Raw genomic sequence first — 15,604 nt, 5'->3', positions numbered from 1 at the left:
ACCTAATGACTAATGAATGGAACTATGAAACTATGAATGAACTATGAATTTAACCTTTTGTTCTCAAATCCGGGGCATTATGACCGCATCCAAATGAATCAGCTGATGCTATAACACATCAATAAATGAACGACTCGGAGAAAAACTCAACCATATTGACAAGTGAATCTACAAAATTAGCAAAATTGTGGCATTAGATGTGTTCATTGTGTTCATCATTGGTTAGCAGGTGGTGTAATTTTAATCCTATCACAATGTTTATGTCGATGCTGTGTGTGTATGTTTTGAAGCCTTGGGTTATTATCATTAAGGATCCTCAGTTATAACCTGTAACTTTACATATACTGTACATTGCCAACGAAATCAATCAGTTCTTGCTCAAAGTACAACAATCACAACATCACGGCTATTGACTTGTTGGTTGATGCCCTGTATGTGACCTTATGCGAAGCCATGCAGACCCGCACTCTGGTGACGTGGCCGGCACTCGCTCTTTGTTGCAGAGGTGCAAAGTTCCAATTCAGCTGCCGCCCCATAGTTTCTGCGGCTGTAATAACGGCAATGATGCTACACAGATCACGTTAAAGATCCCGTTAAGCCATTCGCAAATTACTTCCACTGGCAGACGAATTCCCCTAATAACTCAGCAGCCCTGACTGACAGCAGGTCACGTGATAGACCAGAGATAGGGATGTAGGGGAAAGGTTCCAGAAGGGGAATCTGAGGGAAGTCCGGGAACCCGCTAGTAGGTTCGAGAAAGGGGGCACGGCCGGGGCGGAGCGAGGCCACGCTGGGAGGATAAACAAAATAAAGAATCATTAACTGTTATTTCTCAGCGAACCACGGTGTCCTCGCAATGCCTGTTTCGCGCGCAATAAAGTGGAGACATTTTGACACAGTTGCCGAGCTACGACTGCTGCATGACACCATCCTCATAGCAACAATGCCACATGCTGTTTAACACTTCATAGCAGTTCATGCCACGACGCTTCGTGCATGTTTTTTCACAGTCTGAAAGTACTGTGCGACAAAGGTTTAAAATGATTAACAGGAGAGAGCAAATAGACCGTGTGGGTGGAGGCACCATGCTCAAACTTGGAGAACCGTTCTCATTATTTACCTCTCAGAGATGGTTTCCCTGAGCAGTCGACAGCAGTGAAACTGTTCACATGCGCCTTTAGCTTTATTTGTAGAGTTCACAGCAATATGAATGAATTATTTGTAGATGCTTGACCACAACGTTAAATGTTAAATTATTCTATATTCTCTCTATACAGTACTGTGTTCACTCGATGCAAGGTTTGTTATTGCCGTGTCATTGACTTGCGTTGACACGAATAATGTCTGATGCCCCCTCGTGACAGGTGGTGGACAATCATGTGGATCCTGAGATGACTCTGCTCACCTACATCAGGAACAAGTGTATCCTTTTTGCTGAACGGGAATTTGTTTATTCTTTGGGATTTTAAGCAATTGCTTCAATATGAGAGGAACAGGGATCTACGCCCTTCATTGAGTTGTGATGCTCCAATTGCATGTGCGAGCGGCTGATAACAGAGTTTTACTTCGAGTAATACTCTTATGGCCTCTTGAATCTGTGACACCTACGTGGATATTGTTAATTATGATAGATATATAGTAATACAAGTAGAACATATATTATCTTATCTAGGATTTTATTTAGCGCTTTTGTCAATGCGCTTTACAAGGATTAGAAATTGTACATTAATGTTGGCTGATGGGGAAAAGGGATGGAGTTAGAGTGTTGGGGAGGGGAAGGGTGGTGATAGGGAAATGGAGGGCTGGCGAGGTTAGGAAGGGGGAGGATGGTTAAGGTTTTAAAGATGCGCTATTGAAAAAAGATGAATGTTAAGGGAGGAAGGAAAAATGGCGAGTGAAGTTGCCTGTGTGGTGCCACAACAGCGAAGCCGCTCCGTCGAAACCGGGACCGTCGCTGTGCTACTGCGACCGAGAAGCCACCCGGTTCCCATCACAGCACTTTCCCCGCTATCCCCCCCCCCCCACTTAAACACACACACACTCAAGTAGGGCCTCATGGGGGGGGGGGGGGGCACCTGCCCTGAGTTTTTACCCGAGAGGCCCCTCGTGGGGGTGCTCCACGGTTTCTCAGGGTCAGGGGATTGGCAGGCACCCCCCCCCCCAGGCCAAATGGCACTGCGGCGCCATGGCTTAACTTAGAATTAAATGACCATGGCGAACTCACTGAGAACCGCAGTGAGGAGATGCTCAAGACACACGCGGACCAACAGACAGGTGGGGAGAGGGGCAGCGTGGGTTAAGCGTCTCTACCCATGGTGCACGCGGGGTAGCGTCTATACCCATGATGCACCGCGGATTAACGGCCCTACCCATGATGCACCGCGGATTAACGGCCCTACCCATGATGCACCGCGGATTAACGGCCCTACCCATGATGCACCGCGGATTAACGGCCCTACCCATGATGCACCGCGGATTAACGGCCCTACCCATGATGCACCGCGGATTAACGGCCCTACCCATGATGCACCGCGGATGGGCAGTGCGAGGGCTTTGAAAGGAGCATAAAAAGGGACGCTTTGGGGAAGCACGGGGCCAGTTTTATTTGACTGGAGATCAACAGGAGGGAGGGATCGCGGAGCCGTCACCTGACTGTTACTCGCACGTCCGTGAGACAGGGCAGAGAACAGCCAGATTCTGTTTACAGCATCATCTATCCGCAACCTCCATCGCTGCGAGGTCGGACCGTAAGTACGAGGGAGAGAGGTAAGACAAAGGGACGAAATTCGGAGAGAAAATAGAGGGCAGACAGGTCGATTAAGTATCAGGCAGTAGCGAGATAGGTTAGACCTGTCCTGCTGGTCCGTACTGACATGCACAGTCTAGTTCGATACTCGCGGGGAATAAAACCACTAATAGGATAAAGCTGTGTCGTGGTCACTGTGAGTGCGAGGAGGGAGACGGAGTGTTTGGTGTTCGCATACCGGTACGAGTGTGTACATAGTGTTTTATGTTCGCGCGAATACGCAGCTGTGTAAACAGCCCGTTAAATCGAGCAAAGTAATCGCGGCGTGTTTGTTTTTGCTTAAGCGCGTGGAGCGTGGGTGGGAGGGAATCCCACGGGGGCGCGCCGCGCCTGTTTATTCCCGTGCAGGACGGGGTTTTACTTTGCGAGCGCGCTCACCGCGACACGCCGCCGTTGAACAGGGTAGCGCATCGCAAGCGCAAAGTATACGAGCCGCTAATTAAGCTACGCAAACGCGGTCGACATCCCAGGCAGAGGTACAGGGGGGCGAGGCATTAGGGGTCGGTAGTCTGGACCTGACAGAGCAGCCGGAGGGTAGCGGTATGAATGGAACGGAGGAGTCGGTGGGCAACGGCCTCGACAATTCAGTGATGGCGGGGGACGGTAGCCCCCACAACTGTTTGATGTGAAGTGGGAGTTTATTCTAATGGAGGGGAATCCGGAGGGAAACGGAGTGGACACGTGACTGAGCACAGGAAAGGGGGGGGGGGCAATAGCGATTCTGTTGGCCCGGGATGTGATCTAGTTTTTGTGGATTTTTTTTCTGAAAAATATATCCGAGTACCACTGCTTCTGATTCAATGCCAGCAAGATGGTGCCCAATGGCATCAGTCACTGGTGGCGTAGATTGTGTGCAGAGCGCTGAAAGGCCATGGTGATGTTTCCACATAATGCAAATGTAAATCAACACACTTATGTTATCTGCAGTTCACATTAAGTCAGCCCATCCGAACGGGTCAATCATTCATTCCACTTGGGCATTGATAAAGCTTTCTACAAGTGCGCTGATGTTGTGAATTGTTTCTGATTGTCAGTAACCACTCTCTACTGCCAAGATGATCTCTGATATTTTGTTTCCGACCGGTAATTTAAGATAGACATAACAATATTATAGTAATGAGTCTTGTGTTTAATCGCTTGTTATTTTTGATATTGCGATGCATGGTCCAGATGTCAGGTTTAGTCACCACGTGTTCCTTAACACAGCGAACCAGTGCTGCTCAAGGGAACCAAGCTGGGCTGTGCGGAGGGAGGCTGTGGGGCCTGTACAGTCATGGTCTCACGCTATGACCACGACACTCGTGAAATTTCGTATCCTTATTTACGTGGCATTTGCTCATACACACAAGCACAACATGACATGCCACAAACATACTTTGACAAAATGTATGATGATAGCATTAAGGTTAAAACTGTAACGAGTCAAAAGGTGGCATAAGTGACGTTTATTTTAATAAGTGAGATCAAATCTCAACACAAACGAGGCAACTTGACCTTGACGGGCAATGCAGCCACCTTGCTGTGAACGCGTGTCTGACCCCCGTGTGCACCGTGTACGGCTGCGCCGTCACCACCGTCGAGGGCATCGGCAGCAGCCGCACCAAGCTGCACCAAGTGCAGGTATTGACGGCACCCGATAATCCACCGCGATCACTTCTCTCAATTCCACCCCTAGGAGGGGCAGGGGCCCTGGCGAGTGCCAATGTTGGGTCTGGTCCGAGCAGTATGTGCACAGTGCTCTTACTGTCTACGCCGCGTGCCATCGAGAACCCGCGCGATGAAGCCCAGCGTGCCGTTGCCCACATGGCAGCGTACTGCAGTGCCGTGATGTGGAACAGCGGCTCTTCTGTGGATCTCTGTGGATGAATGTGCACACGGCAGGAGCGGCTGGCCAATGCCCATGGCTCACAATGTGGATTTTGCACACCTGGGATGGTGATGAGCATGTACGCATTGCTGCGTACACATCCCCAGCCCAACGCCAAGCAGCTGCAGGACACCTTCCAAGGTAGACTGAGAGCACACACACACGCAGAGCCCTGATTCAGTAAAAGCCGAACGTGTAAAGAATGTGTGCAGTCCAGCGACATTTCCTATATGAAACCAGTTTCATACTGCAACTGACCTTCATCACAAACATGCAATTTATTGCAATTGGTCACACTTTGTGTCTCAAGTGGAGTCATTTATTAATGTAATGGCGTTTTGTCAATGCAACACGTGTTCTCCCATGACGTTTGCCCTCTGAAGTAAATGGGACACTCAGTTCGCTGCTCCAGCGCCGACAATTCCCCAGTGATGGGAAGGGCGATGGGCTCTGTAAAGTCGCAGTGCTCAGTAACGTATATATTCCCAGTCTGGCTCTGATTTACCTGACACACGTCTACATGTATGTGCACACACGGTGTACCTGTTTGCTAACCTGTCTAACAACGGTCTGTCTAACATCAAACGGGCTCCTTGATGCAGAAGGCATTATAACTGGTCATTATTTTGGTGGTGAGGTAATGAAATTAAGCATTTGGGTTCGATTCCCGACCCGGGTACCTTTTTATATGGAGTTTTCATGTTTTCCCCAGTTCTATATGGGTTTCCTCCATAGAGTGATTAGTGTCTCGGCCTCGCTGTGTGCTGCGTAGTTAACCTCGCATTCAATAAACCTTCAGAACCAGGCTGAACATCCGACTCCAAACGTATTTAATGAATTGAACGAGGTAAAACTGATGGAAAAACACAGCACAAAATATAGCATCTGTTAATACTTGGAATATCAATACAATTGTAGTGCCATTGTTAGGCGGAATGGTTATCACCATTGATTCTTACCTGCAGTAGCGGACATGTGCCAACAGAGGGTTGTAGACAGGATAGGTGGGATGAGTCGGCCCGTTGGGCCACCAGGGACCCCCGACCCCAAGAGGGGGGCTGGGGGGGATGCCGTTACATTCCAGGGCCACCTAGAGAGTTCGAGAAGGAAGGTGTGGCTAGGGGCGGAGAGACTTTGAACGGGTTCGGCAGTTATCGTCCACCTGAAGACCTGGAGATCTGAAGAACCACTCTGAAGACCTGGAGATCTGAAGAACCACTCTGAAGACCTGAAGCGAAGAGCCCAAAGGGCAGAACCCAAACCCCTGGCTAGGGTCGGATTCAGAGCTTACCAGTCTCGGGTAGAGCTATAACCAGAGCGAGGATACATTAGTCCGGAGGGGCTACCTCCTTAGGATATCGGGTATAAGGGGCGTTGCCCCTTTGTATTATGTTCCCTTAGTTATAATAAACGTGTTGCCTCCAGCAAGTCTTGCTCTCCCTGCTTACCCACTACACAATGAATGAACACTGCATCAACATAACATTGTCTTAGATAACATGAAACTCAACAATAGGTCCTGGATGGACCAGGCACGTACATTAGCACTGAACAGCTATACAAGAGAATAAGCTACTGTGTTAAATAAGGTCATTTCGTGTAATCACCATACTGCAGCCTAAATGTACAGTGCTGCACATAACAGTGAACTTTGGATGAGATACTTCTTCATCCTTGCTCTCAAGGTTGCATTAAAGTTACATAGGTACACATCTGACTGGATTTATTCAATTACAAGTAACATTCACAAAAATGCAAGTGGCAGGCTTCGTTGTTAACTAGGCCTCATATTTATCGTAACAATTTAACAGCATTATAAAGGCTTTTACAGCATTATAACGGCAATCCTAACATTATAACAGCATTTCCAGTATTATAAGAACATAAACGAACTTAAAGACAATGCTTCTTAAAGTCCCACAATGAACAGATGCACATGTCTTCACTGAGACGCTATTTGTGCCTCCATTTTGTACTCTGTTTAATGGCTGACACCCTGCCTCATGGCTTACAGAATCTTCAATCGTCACTTCCTGGTCACGTGACCAAACTCAACACCATATCAGGAAATTCCTGTGTACGCACACCCCCCATATCTGCCGCGAGGCAGAACAATTAGTACTCTTTGGTTCTTTCGGTAAAGTCACGTAGTTCTAAATAAAATAAAACAAATCACGATGTTTCAATTGCAACACAAGCAATCATCATCAGGTGATCAGGTGATGATAGCTTGTGTTGCAGTCGAAACGTCGTGATTTGTTTTATTTTATTTATAACTACGTGACTTTACCGAAAGAACCAAAGAGTATGGATTCCTGCAGTCACGAAAGCTTCAAATCAAGATAGAACAATTCATGTTGGCCAAACATGCAAGATCCACCTGAAAAAAAGACCCTTCGGGTTCCGTGTGGCGTTCCTGGGTAAAACCAGTGAGGGAAAAAAGTATTTGATCCCCTGCTGATTTTGTACGTTTGCCCACTGACAAAGAAATGATCAGTCTATAATTTTGATGGTAGGTTTATTTGAACAGTGAGAGACAGAATAACAACAACAACATCCAGAAAAACGCATGTCAAAAATGTTATAAATTGATTTGCATTTTAATGAGGGAAATAAGTATTTGACCCCTCTGCAAAACATGACTTAGTACTTGGTGGCAAAACCCTTGTTGGCAATCACAGAGGTCAGACGTTTCTTGTAGTTGGCCACCAGGTTTGCACACATCTCGGGAGGGATTTTGTCCCACTCTTTGCAGATCTCCAAGTCATTAAGGTTTTGAGGCTGACGTTTGGCAACTCAAACCTTCATCTCCCTCCACAGATTTTCGATGGGATTAAGGTCTGGAGACTGGCTAGGCCACTCCAAGACCTTAATGTGCTTCTTCTTGAGCCACTCCTTTGTTGCCTTGGCCGTGTGTTTTGGGTCATTGTCATGCTGGTATACCCATCCACGACCCATTTTCAATGCCCTGGCTGAGGGAAGGAGGTTCTCACCCAAGATCTGACGGTACATGGCCCCGTCCATCGTCCCTTTGATGCGGTGAAGTTGTCCTGTCCCCTTAGCAGAAAAACACCCCCAAAGCATAATGTTTCCACCTCCATGTTTGACGGTGGGGATGGTGTTCTTGGGGTCATAGGCAGCATTCCTCCTCCTCCAAACACGGCGAGTTGAGTTGATGCCAAAGAGCTCCATTTTGGTCTCACTTGACCACAACACTTTCACCCAGTTGTTTTCTGAATCATTCAGATGTTCATTGGCAAACTTTAGACGGGCATTATATGTGTTTTCTTGAGAAGGGGGACCTTGCGGGCGCTGCAGGATTTCAGTCCTTCACGGCATAGCGTGTTACCATTTGTTTTCTTGGTGACTATGGTCCCAGCTGCCTTGAGATCATTGACAAGATCCTCCCGTGTAGTTCTGGGCTGATTCCTCACCGTTCTCATGATCATTGCAACTCCACGAGGTGAGATCTTGCATGGAGCCCCAGGCCAAGGGAGATTGACAGTTCTTTTGTGTTTCTTCCATTTGCGAATAATCGCACCAACTGTTGTCACCTTCTCACCAAGCTGCTTGGCAATGGTCTTGTAGCCCATTCCAGCCTTGTGTAGGTCTACAATCTTGTTCCTAACATCCTTGGAGAGCTCTTTGGTCTTGGCCATGGTGGAAAGTTTGGAATGTGATTGATTGATTGCTTCTGTGGACAGGTGTCTTTTATACAGGTAACAAGCTGCGATTAGGAGCACTCCCTTTAAGAGTGTGCTCCTAATCTCAGATCGTTACCTGTATAAAAGACACCTGGGAGCCAGAAATCTTTCTAATTGAGAGGGAGTCAAATACTTTTTCCCCTCATTAAAATGCAAATCCATTTATAACATTTTTTACATGCGTTTTTCTGGATTTTGTTGTTATTCTGTCTCTCACTGTTCAAATAAGCCTACCATTAAAATTATAGACTGATCATTTCTTTGTCAGTGGGCAAACGTACGAAATCAGCAGGGGATCAAATACTTTTTTCCCTCACTGTAAGTAAAGTAAAATTATGTTGTACCACCTAATAATTTCACATGCCCATTCCTTTCAGGGAATCTCTGCAGATGCACAGGATACCGTGCTATTATTGAAGGATACAAGCCATTTATTAAGGTACAGGATGCATGTCGAGTTGGTCACTGTGTTACCTGGATTATCCCTCGTGGTGAAAATTGGGAAAAAATCCCGACACCTGCAGCGGTGTAGCTGCCTGCTGTTGTTGCTACTGCTGCAGCACTCGGCACCCCGCCTGGCTCGTTCCCTTATGTTTACAGGTCGTAGAGATGATGCACGCGTGTTCCACAACCAGCTCAGGTTTCTACATCATATTGAACTGGGGTGGCTACAGTTTCTCATACATTCCGTTCTTTTGAACTGGTGGTCTTGATAAGGCTGTGACCTGTACAAACAGTGCTGCACACCTCTGTATATTGTCAAATCTTTCATATTGAGAAGGCATTAGGCGAAATAAGGTCACTCTCCATTTTGTAGACTTTCAGGCCATATAATGAGTAATCGCGTATAAGGGTGCATTTCCCATTAGCTGGGGTTACCAATCAGGAAAGGGTTTGCATTCTTCTCACTGCCCATTGCTGACACGACTATCATACGTCTACTATAAACTTAAACTATCGATCACCTCCCATAGCTGTCAAGCGACTTCCACGATTATTTGCAGACTTCCCCAACGTGCATGGCAGGACGCATTACACAGGGGATGGTGCAGGAACCCCAAGGTCCCTGTCCCTGCTGAGGAGAGTTCGTTGTTGCGCCCACTATGCCCAGTGAAACGCCTTTAGTCCACAACCCTGTTTTTCACCTCTCCTCCAATATCCTTGACCCTGACTTCATCCATGGAAACTCCTGTTATCTGCAGGTGAATTCTTCCTATTATTCATGAGGGGTCACCCAGAAATCATGGCAGCCACTAAATTCATCCAGTCATGGTTTAGAGGGAGACTGGAGTTGATGCTTTCAACCACTCACGTAGGATCCTATCCCTCCTCGCTCTTGATATTCGCATTTAACCACGTGTGAAAGTCGATGATAATGTATTCGTATACGCTGTATGTAATGGCTTTCGTCGACCCCTACAGCCACGAGAAGCCTTATAGTTATCACAGTGGCAAGAAGTATTTAACTGACGAATCAAATTGTGACCCTGATTCACGACGATTCATAAAGCACCTAAAACCCAACTTGCTTCATTGCTCGGAGATCTGTGCACAGTTTGTCGCACAATCCGTGAGCGTTCCCTCATGGTGCCTCACGGAGAGACGCCTCTTCTGCCGAACGCCTCTTCTGCCGAACGCCTCTTCTGCTGAACGTCTCTGCTGCTGAACGCAGGCCTCAGGTTGCTGTGGAAATGCATCTCGAGTTGGAGGCTGCTGCAAGGAAGAACAAAACGCGGCCGTGGTGAGGTCTCCGCTTGGCACGCACCCCCGGGTGGCACACGGCGTGGACACTCGAGCAGCGCTACCGAGAGCCCCCCCACCTGTCACACCTCCCCCCCCCCCCCCCCAGAGACAGAACGGCAGTAGCGCAGTGCTCGTCGCCCTTCGCACGTTATCGCTGTGGTACTCCACACTGGGATGCCTACATCAGCCACTCGGCTTGCTGGGAATTATCACGTTTGTCCCGCCTATCACGGTTGTACCCGATTGTAAATCTGCCATCCATTATAACCCCTTCCCTTAATTCCTTTTGCTTTTCTCATATTTATCCTAAACCAGAATTTGAAGCCCCCCCAGTTAAGAAAAGCAAACGTGCATGGGTAGGACACGTCTGAAGAAGGAAGGGATGGAGTGGAACGATCGTCAGGAAGAGTCACCGAGTGGCAGCCGTGGAATAGAACGTGCCCAAGTGGACGTCCACCGAGGATACGGAGCAATGAAACCAGCTCGTGTATAGGTGCTACGTGGATTATTACAGCAAAGGATAGTGAGAGATGGCCACAGCCTGGGAAGCCTTCGACCAGCAGTGGATTGATCATGGCTGGTGATCTAGATGAGCTGTTTGATGAGCTGTCATGCTGCCTTTGAGGCCCCTGGTGTCGTGTGAATGGTATTCACGCTGTGCTCTGCCGAATGTGCTGCAGGGCTCTAACGAGGAGGCGCCCCAAGCTGAGTCTCCCGGGGCCCTGCCTCTGGACCCCACGCAGGAGCTCATCTTCCCTGCAGAGCTGCAGGCGAGTCCCGTGTAGCAGCAGCCAACGAGATGCGTCAAGATGACGAGGCGCATTATGTCTTCAGAAACTCTTGAGAGCCTTGCTTACTTTTCCATTCAAATGTATGTCTTTGTTTCATCAGTTTGGTGACAGTGTGGTGGTGCAGTGGTAATACTTGTGAGTTTAACACGTAGGCTTTCGCGACCAATATTATTCATAATAAAGCTTTTTGGGTTAGATCGCGTTATTTATAAATGTGTCGTAACCCTCCACCACCCGACACGGCCAATCAGCAAAAAAAGTGTCACATTGACAAAAGACATAATTCACTACTTTAGCCCACCAGTGTGTTGAAGAGTGAATCCACAACATTTACAGTTTGAGTACGACGTTTCGCTGGTAAATACATCCAGCATCATCGGGCAATTCGCCAGAATGGTAAAGCCCTCGCTTGCTCCCGGTCTTAAATAGAGCAGCAGGGTGACGTCATCATTTAACTCATATCAGGTGCAGTGATTTGAGGCAGAGGGGGGGTATTGTAATTATATAATCGATTAGTAATCAGTCAATGGTTATGATTAGTAATGAGTTGTAGATTAGTAATTAGTTGTAATGTGTGTTAGTGATTATATGCTATGTTAGTAATCCGTTAATTAGTATGTGTTTCCCCTATAAGGAATTGTAATGTGCATTCATATTCTTAGCTCCCTCGGCAAAGCCACGCTGAAGGGAAACAACAAATATATACATTCTATTATTTTATTGCTTCCCCCCAACGCGACTCCACCGAAAGAGCCAAGAACATGAATTACTGCAGTCACGAAAGCTTTAAATCAAAATGTAATGTGTATTATTTAATAATACGCTTCCAGGCCGCACTAAGCCTGTAGCTGTCAGAGCGATTAAAGTTATTTTTATTCCTCTCAATTTCAATGGATTCTCTAATTAGTCTTTGCCAGTAATAATTAGTTTTACACAACACTGCAACATTATCAAAATCAATTGAGTGTCGTTGTTGACAAGCATGTTCTGCCACTGCCGACAGTTGTGTTTGAGATAATTTAATATTTCTCTGATGTTCTTTTAGTCTTACGCTGATGTTACGTCCCGTCTGTCCAATATAGCATCTGCCACATAAACAATTAATCCGATATACACAAACAAATACAGCCCTACATCGGTAGGACATCTTCATTCATAAAAAAATTCAGAACATCTTGTGAATGTGATTACAGATATTAAACTTACTCCTGATGACATTCTGGTAAGTTTTGATGTTATTTCTCTATTCACTAAGTGTCCAGTGAACGAATCGCTTAAATTACTTGATACACTAGTAAAGAATACTGGTTTACCAAAAGATATTCCGAAACTTGCTGACCATTGTTTAAATAACATTTACTTCTTATGGAGAGGGGATTTCTTTAAACAAAAGGAAGGAGCAGCAATGGGCTCTCCTTTACCCCCTGCTATAGGAAATTTGTACATGGAAAACTTTGAAATAAGAGCACTTGCCTCGAGCACATTAAAACCATCCTTTTGGTTTAGATATGTGGATGACAATTTGATTGTCTGGCCACATGGTAAAGATATACTTAACGATTTTCTAAATCATCTAAATGCACAAAACCCGGCCATCCAGTTCACCATGGAAATGGAGGTGAATAACACATTCCCATTCCTAGATATTTTGCTTGGACATGGCCTAAACAGTAAAATAACACACAGCGTTTACAGAAAGCAAACGCACACTGATGCCTATCTGAATGCAGATTCACATCATCATCCAGCTCAGAAATCCTCTCTTATCAAGACACTCATACATCGGGCTAAAACAGTGTCAGATGGTGAGAGTCTAGTGAGAGAGATCAAACACGTTAAAGACGCACTATGACAGAATGTCTACAATAATGCTCAAATTAACAGAGCACTGAATGCCAAATCACGATCGCAAAGCAATACTGCTGAAAGCGATCAGATTGTTAAAACAATAAAAATTCCATATATCTCAGGAGTAACTGACAAATTAGCCCGTGTAGCAAAACATTACAGTAAGATTTGGTACAGTACACAAAATTCAAAAACTAGTATCTTGCACTAAAGACGCATTACCTAAATTATCAACAGAAGGTGTATATTGGATTAATTGTTTATGTGGCAGATGCTATATTGGACAGACAGGACGTAACATCAGCGTAAGACTAAAAGAACATCAGAGAAATATTAAATTATCTCAAACACAACTGTCGGCAGTGGCAGAACATGCTTGTCAACAACGACACTCAATTGATTTTGATAATGTTGCAGTGTTGTGTAAAACTAATTATTACTGGCAAACACTAATTAGAGAATCCATTGAAATTGAGAGGAATAAAAATAACTTTAATCGCTCTGACAGCTACAGGCTTAGTGCGGCCTGGAAGCGTATTATTAAATAATACACATTACATTTTGATTTAAAGCTTTCGTGACTGCAGTAATTAATGTTCTTGGCTCTTTCGGTGGAGTCGCGTTGGGGGGAAGCAATAAAATAATAGAATGTATATATTTGTTGTTTTGTTGTTTCCCTTCAGCGTGGCTTTGCCGAGGGAGCTAAGAATATGAATGCACATTACAATTCCTTATAGGGGAAACACATACTAATTAACGGATTACTAACATAGCATATAATCACTAACACACATTACAACTAATTACTAATCTACAACTCATTACTAATCATAACCATTGACTGATTACTAATCGATTATATAATTACAATACCCCCCCTCCGCCTCACATCACTGCACCTGATATGAGTTAAATGATGATGTCACCCTGCTGCTCTATTTAAGACCGGGAGCAAGCGAGGGCTTTACCATTCTGGTGAATTGCCCGATGATGCTGGATGTATTTACCAGCGAAACGTCGTACTCAAACTGTAAATGTTGTGGATTCACTCTTCAACACACCGGTGGGCTAAAGTAGTGAATTATGTCTTTTGTCAATGTGACACTTTTTTTGCTGATTGGCCGTGTCGGGTGGTGGAGGGTTTCGACATTTATAAATAACGCGATCTAACCCAAAAACCTTTATTATGAGTAATACTTGTGCCTCACAGCAAAACGTCTCTGGGTTCGATATCAGTATTGGGCTCCTTGCTTTGTGGAGTTTGTATGTTCTCCCCCTGTTCTGCTTGGATTTTATCTTGTTTCTGTTTCCTCCCATACCTAAAAAAAAAAACACGATGCAACCGGTATTGGCCAAACATCACAATTGCTGAAGAACAACCTGCAAACTTGGCAGGATCCTCCTGAAATAGTCTTGAGACTCAGTGAGGCTTTCCTGTTCAAATACGCATACCATTGAATTAACAATGAGCATAATGTTATCACGCAGTAGCTTCCCACTCCTGAATAAACAAGTAAGTTCCAGTGATACAGACAGATTGTCTGTGGTTCCTCAGCGACCAATAAATAGCAACGTAAACCCAGCTATGAGTGTGGGGTTGTGGATCCCCTTCAGGGCAGCCTCCTCACCGCTTGTGGAGGCAGCCCCTGGAAGTCGTCGGCTCAAACGTCTCTCGGTTGCCTCCTCGCATTTGCCTCCATGTCCTCAGCGCCTCCACTTCCAGCGAAATTTACCCATCGAGTGTTTGTCTAGGCCAGTTCTCTTGCGGTGGGTCTGATTGTCCTTTTGGTTTTCTGCCTTCGAGTTGTACGAGTTTGGTAAGGAGAATGTGGTCACGATTTGTTTTTTAGAGAACACGCTATACACTGGGGCGTCTCACACTGCTTTACATCGCATCTGATGCATTTCAAAGAGCACCCCAAAGGCTGTTCCTATAACTCAGCACCTAAAAATGGGCTTAAATTTGTCCATCACGAGGTGTTGATCGCTATATGTCATCCCTATTGATTAATTTCGGGTCATTTTCAAAATGTAAAATTTGGACCCTGACACCGGAACACAATGACCTACTCGATTCAAATAATGCCACGAGATATTTAACGTCCACTGTGAAGTGGATGGCGCGTAGCGTTTTTCCCAGTTATTACAAATGTAGTAATTAACCAGGGCAGCCTGTTGGGCTCGAACCGCAAGCCTCTGCAACGAGCGGCGAACGCGTGCCACCGTGAGGCCGCATGACCGTGGCGCCACCGCGGGGCACACCGGGGTGCATGTCTGGGCTCAGGCATATGCCAGAGACTAATCACTGAGACTCCCACATAGGTGCGCAGGATGCGTACAATCCCTACGGGACTTGGGAGTGGAGATAACAACCCGAGTTCCCGCAGTGTTAAACGAGCAGAGCTGGTGCCGCGTGTGCTCCTGTGGTTCCTCTCCCCGCAGCTGAGCACGGACCTCGAGCAGGGGATGCGAGTCTTCCGGGGGGAGCGCGTCGCGTGGTACGAGCCGAGCAACCTCCATGAGCTGCTGGAGCTGCGCTCGCGATTCCCGGACGCGCGCATCGTCGTGGGGAACACAGAAGTCGGTGCGCACGTTCACCGTTCATTGAAGAGGTCCACGTTTCAAATCCGGTAGACCACCCCGGTTATTAGTGCGGGTGTAGTAACTGTAAAATGCTTCACGCCATCTGCTTACAGTGGATATTAAAGATATCTTTTACGGAAACCTGGCAGGACCCTCCTGAAAGGAAATCTTAAGACTCAGTGAGGCTTTTCTGGATAAAAAAGCGTAACAATACGAATACAAAACAAGCCTCATACAATGAAACCTTTAAAAAAACCACACG

At 46.2% G+C, this 15,604-nt stretch overlaps 1 protein-coding gene across 2 annotated transcripts in view; it reads left to right on the top strand.

Moving 5' to 3' along the window:
• The window catches only part of XDH (xanthine dehydrogenase), a 56,569-nt gene that overhangs the window by 11,850 nt on the left and 29,115 nt on the right, over positions 1-15,604 (top strand). The window contains exons 2-9 of one of the 2 annotated variants that reach the window (XM_032964261.2): positions 1,365-1,422; positions 4,021-4,117; positions 4,318-4,426; positions 4,688-4,814; positions 8,755-8,816; positions 10,050-10,118; positions 10,801-10,890; positions 15,202-15,343. In XM_032964261.2, coding sequence (XP_032820152.1) covers positions 1,365-1,422; positions 4,021-4,117; positions 4,318-4,426; positions 4,688-4,814; positions 8,755-8,816; positions 10,050-10,118; positions 10,801-10,890; positions 15,202-15,343 — 754 coding nt within the window. Of the gene's footprint in view, positions 1-1,364; positions 1,423-2,691; positions 2,767-4,020; positions 4,118-4,317; positions 4,427-4,687; positions 4,815-8,754; positions 8,817-10,049; positions 10,119-10,800; positions 10,891-15,201; positions 15,344-15,604 lie in introns of those variants that run through there. The other variant, XM_076071168.1, reaches the window with a different exon arrangement.

This window comes from Petromyzon marinus, chromosome 31, assembly GCF_048934315.1.
Source record: "Petromyzon marinus isolate PM22_M1 ecotype Great Lakes invasive population chromosome 31, UKy_Petmar_22M1.pri1.0, whole genome shotgun sequence".
In the NCBI taxonomy this organism is placed as follows: Eukaryota; Metazoa; Chordata; class Hyperoartia; order Petromyzontiformes; family Petromyzontidae; genus Petromyzon; species Petromyzon marinus.
Note: the sequence above shows the minus strand (reverse complement) of the source record. Positions and strands in the feature narration are given on the sequence as shown.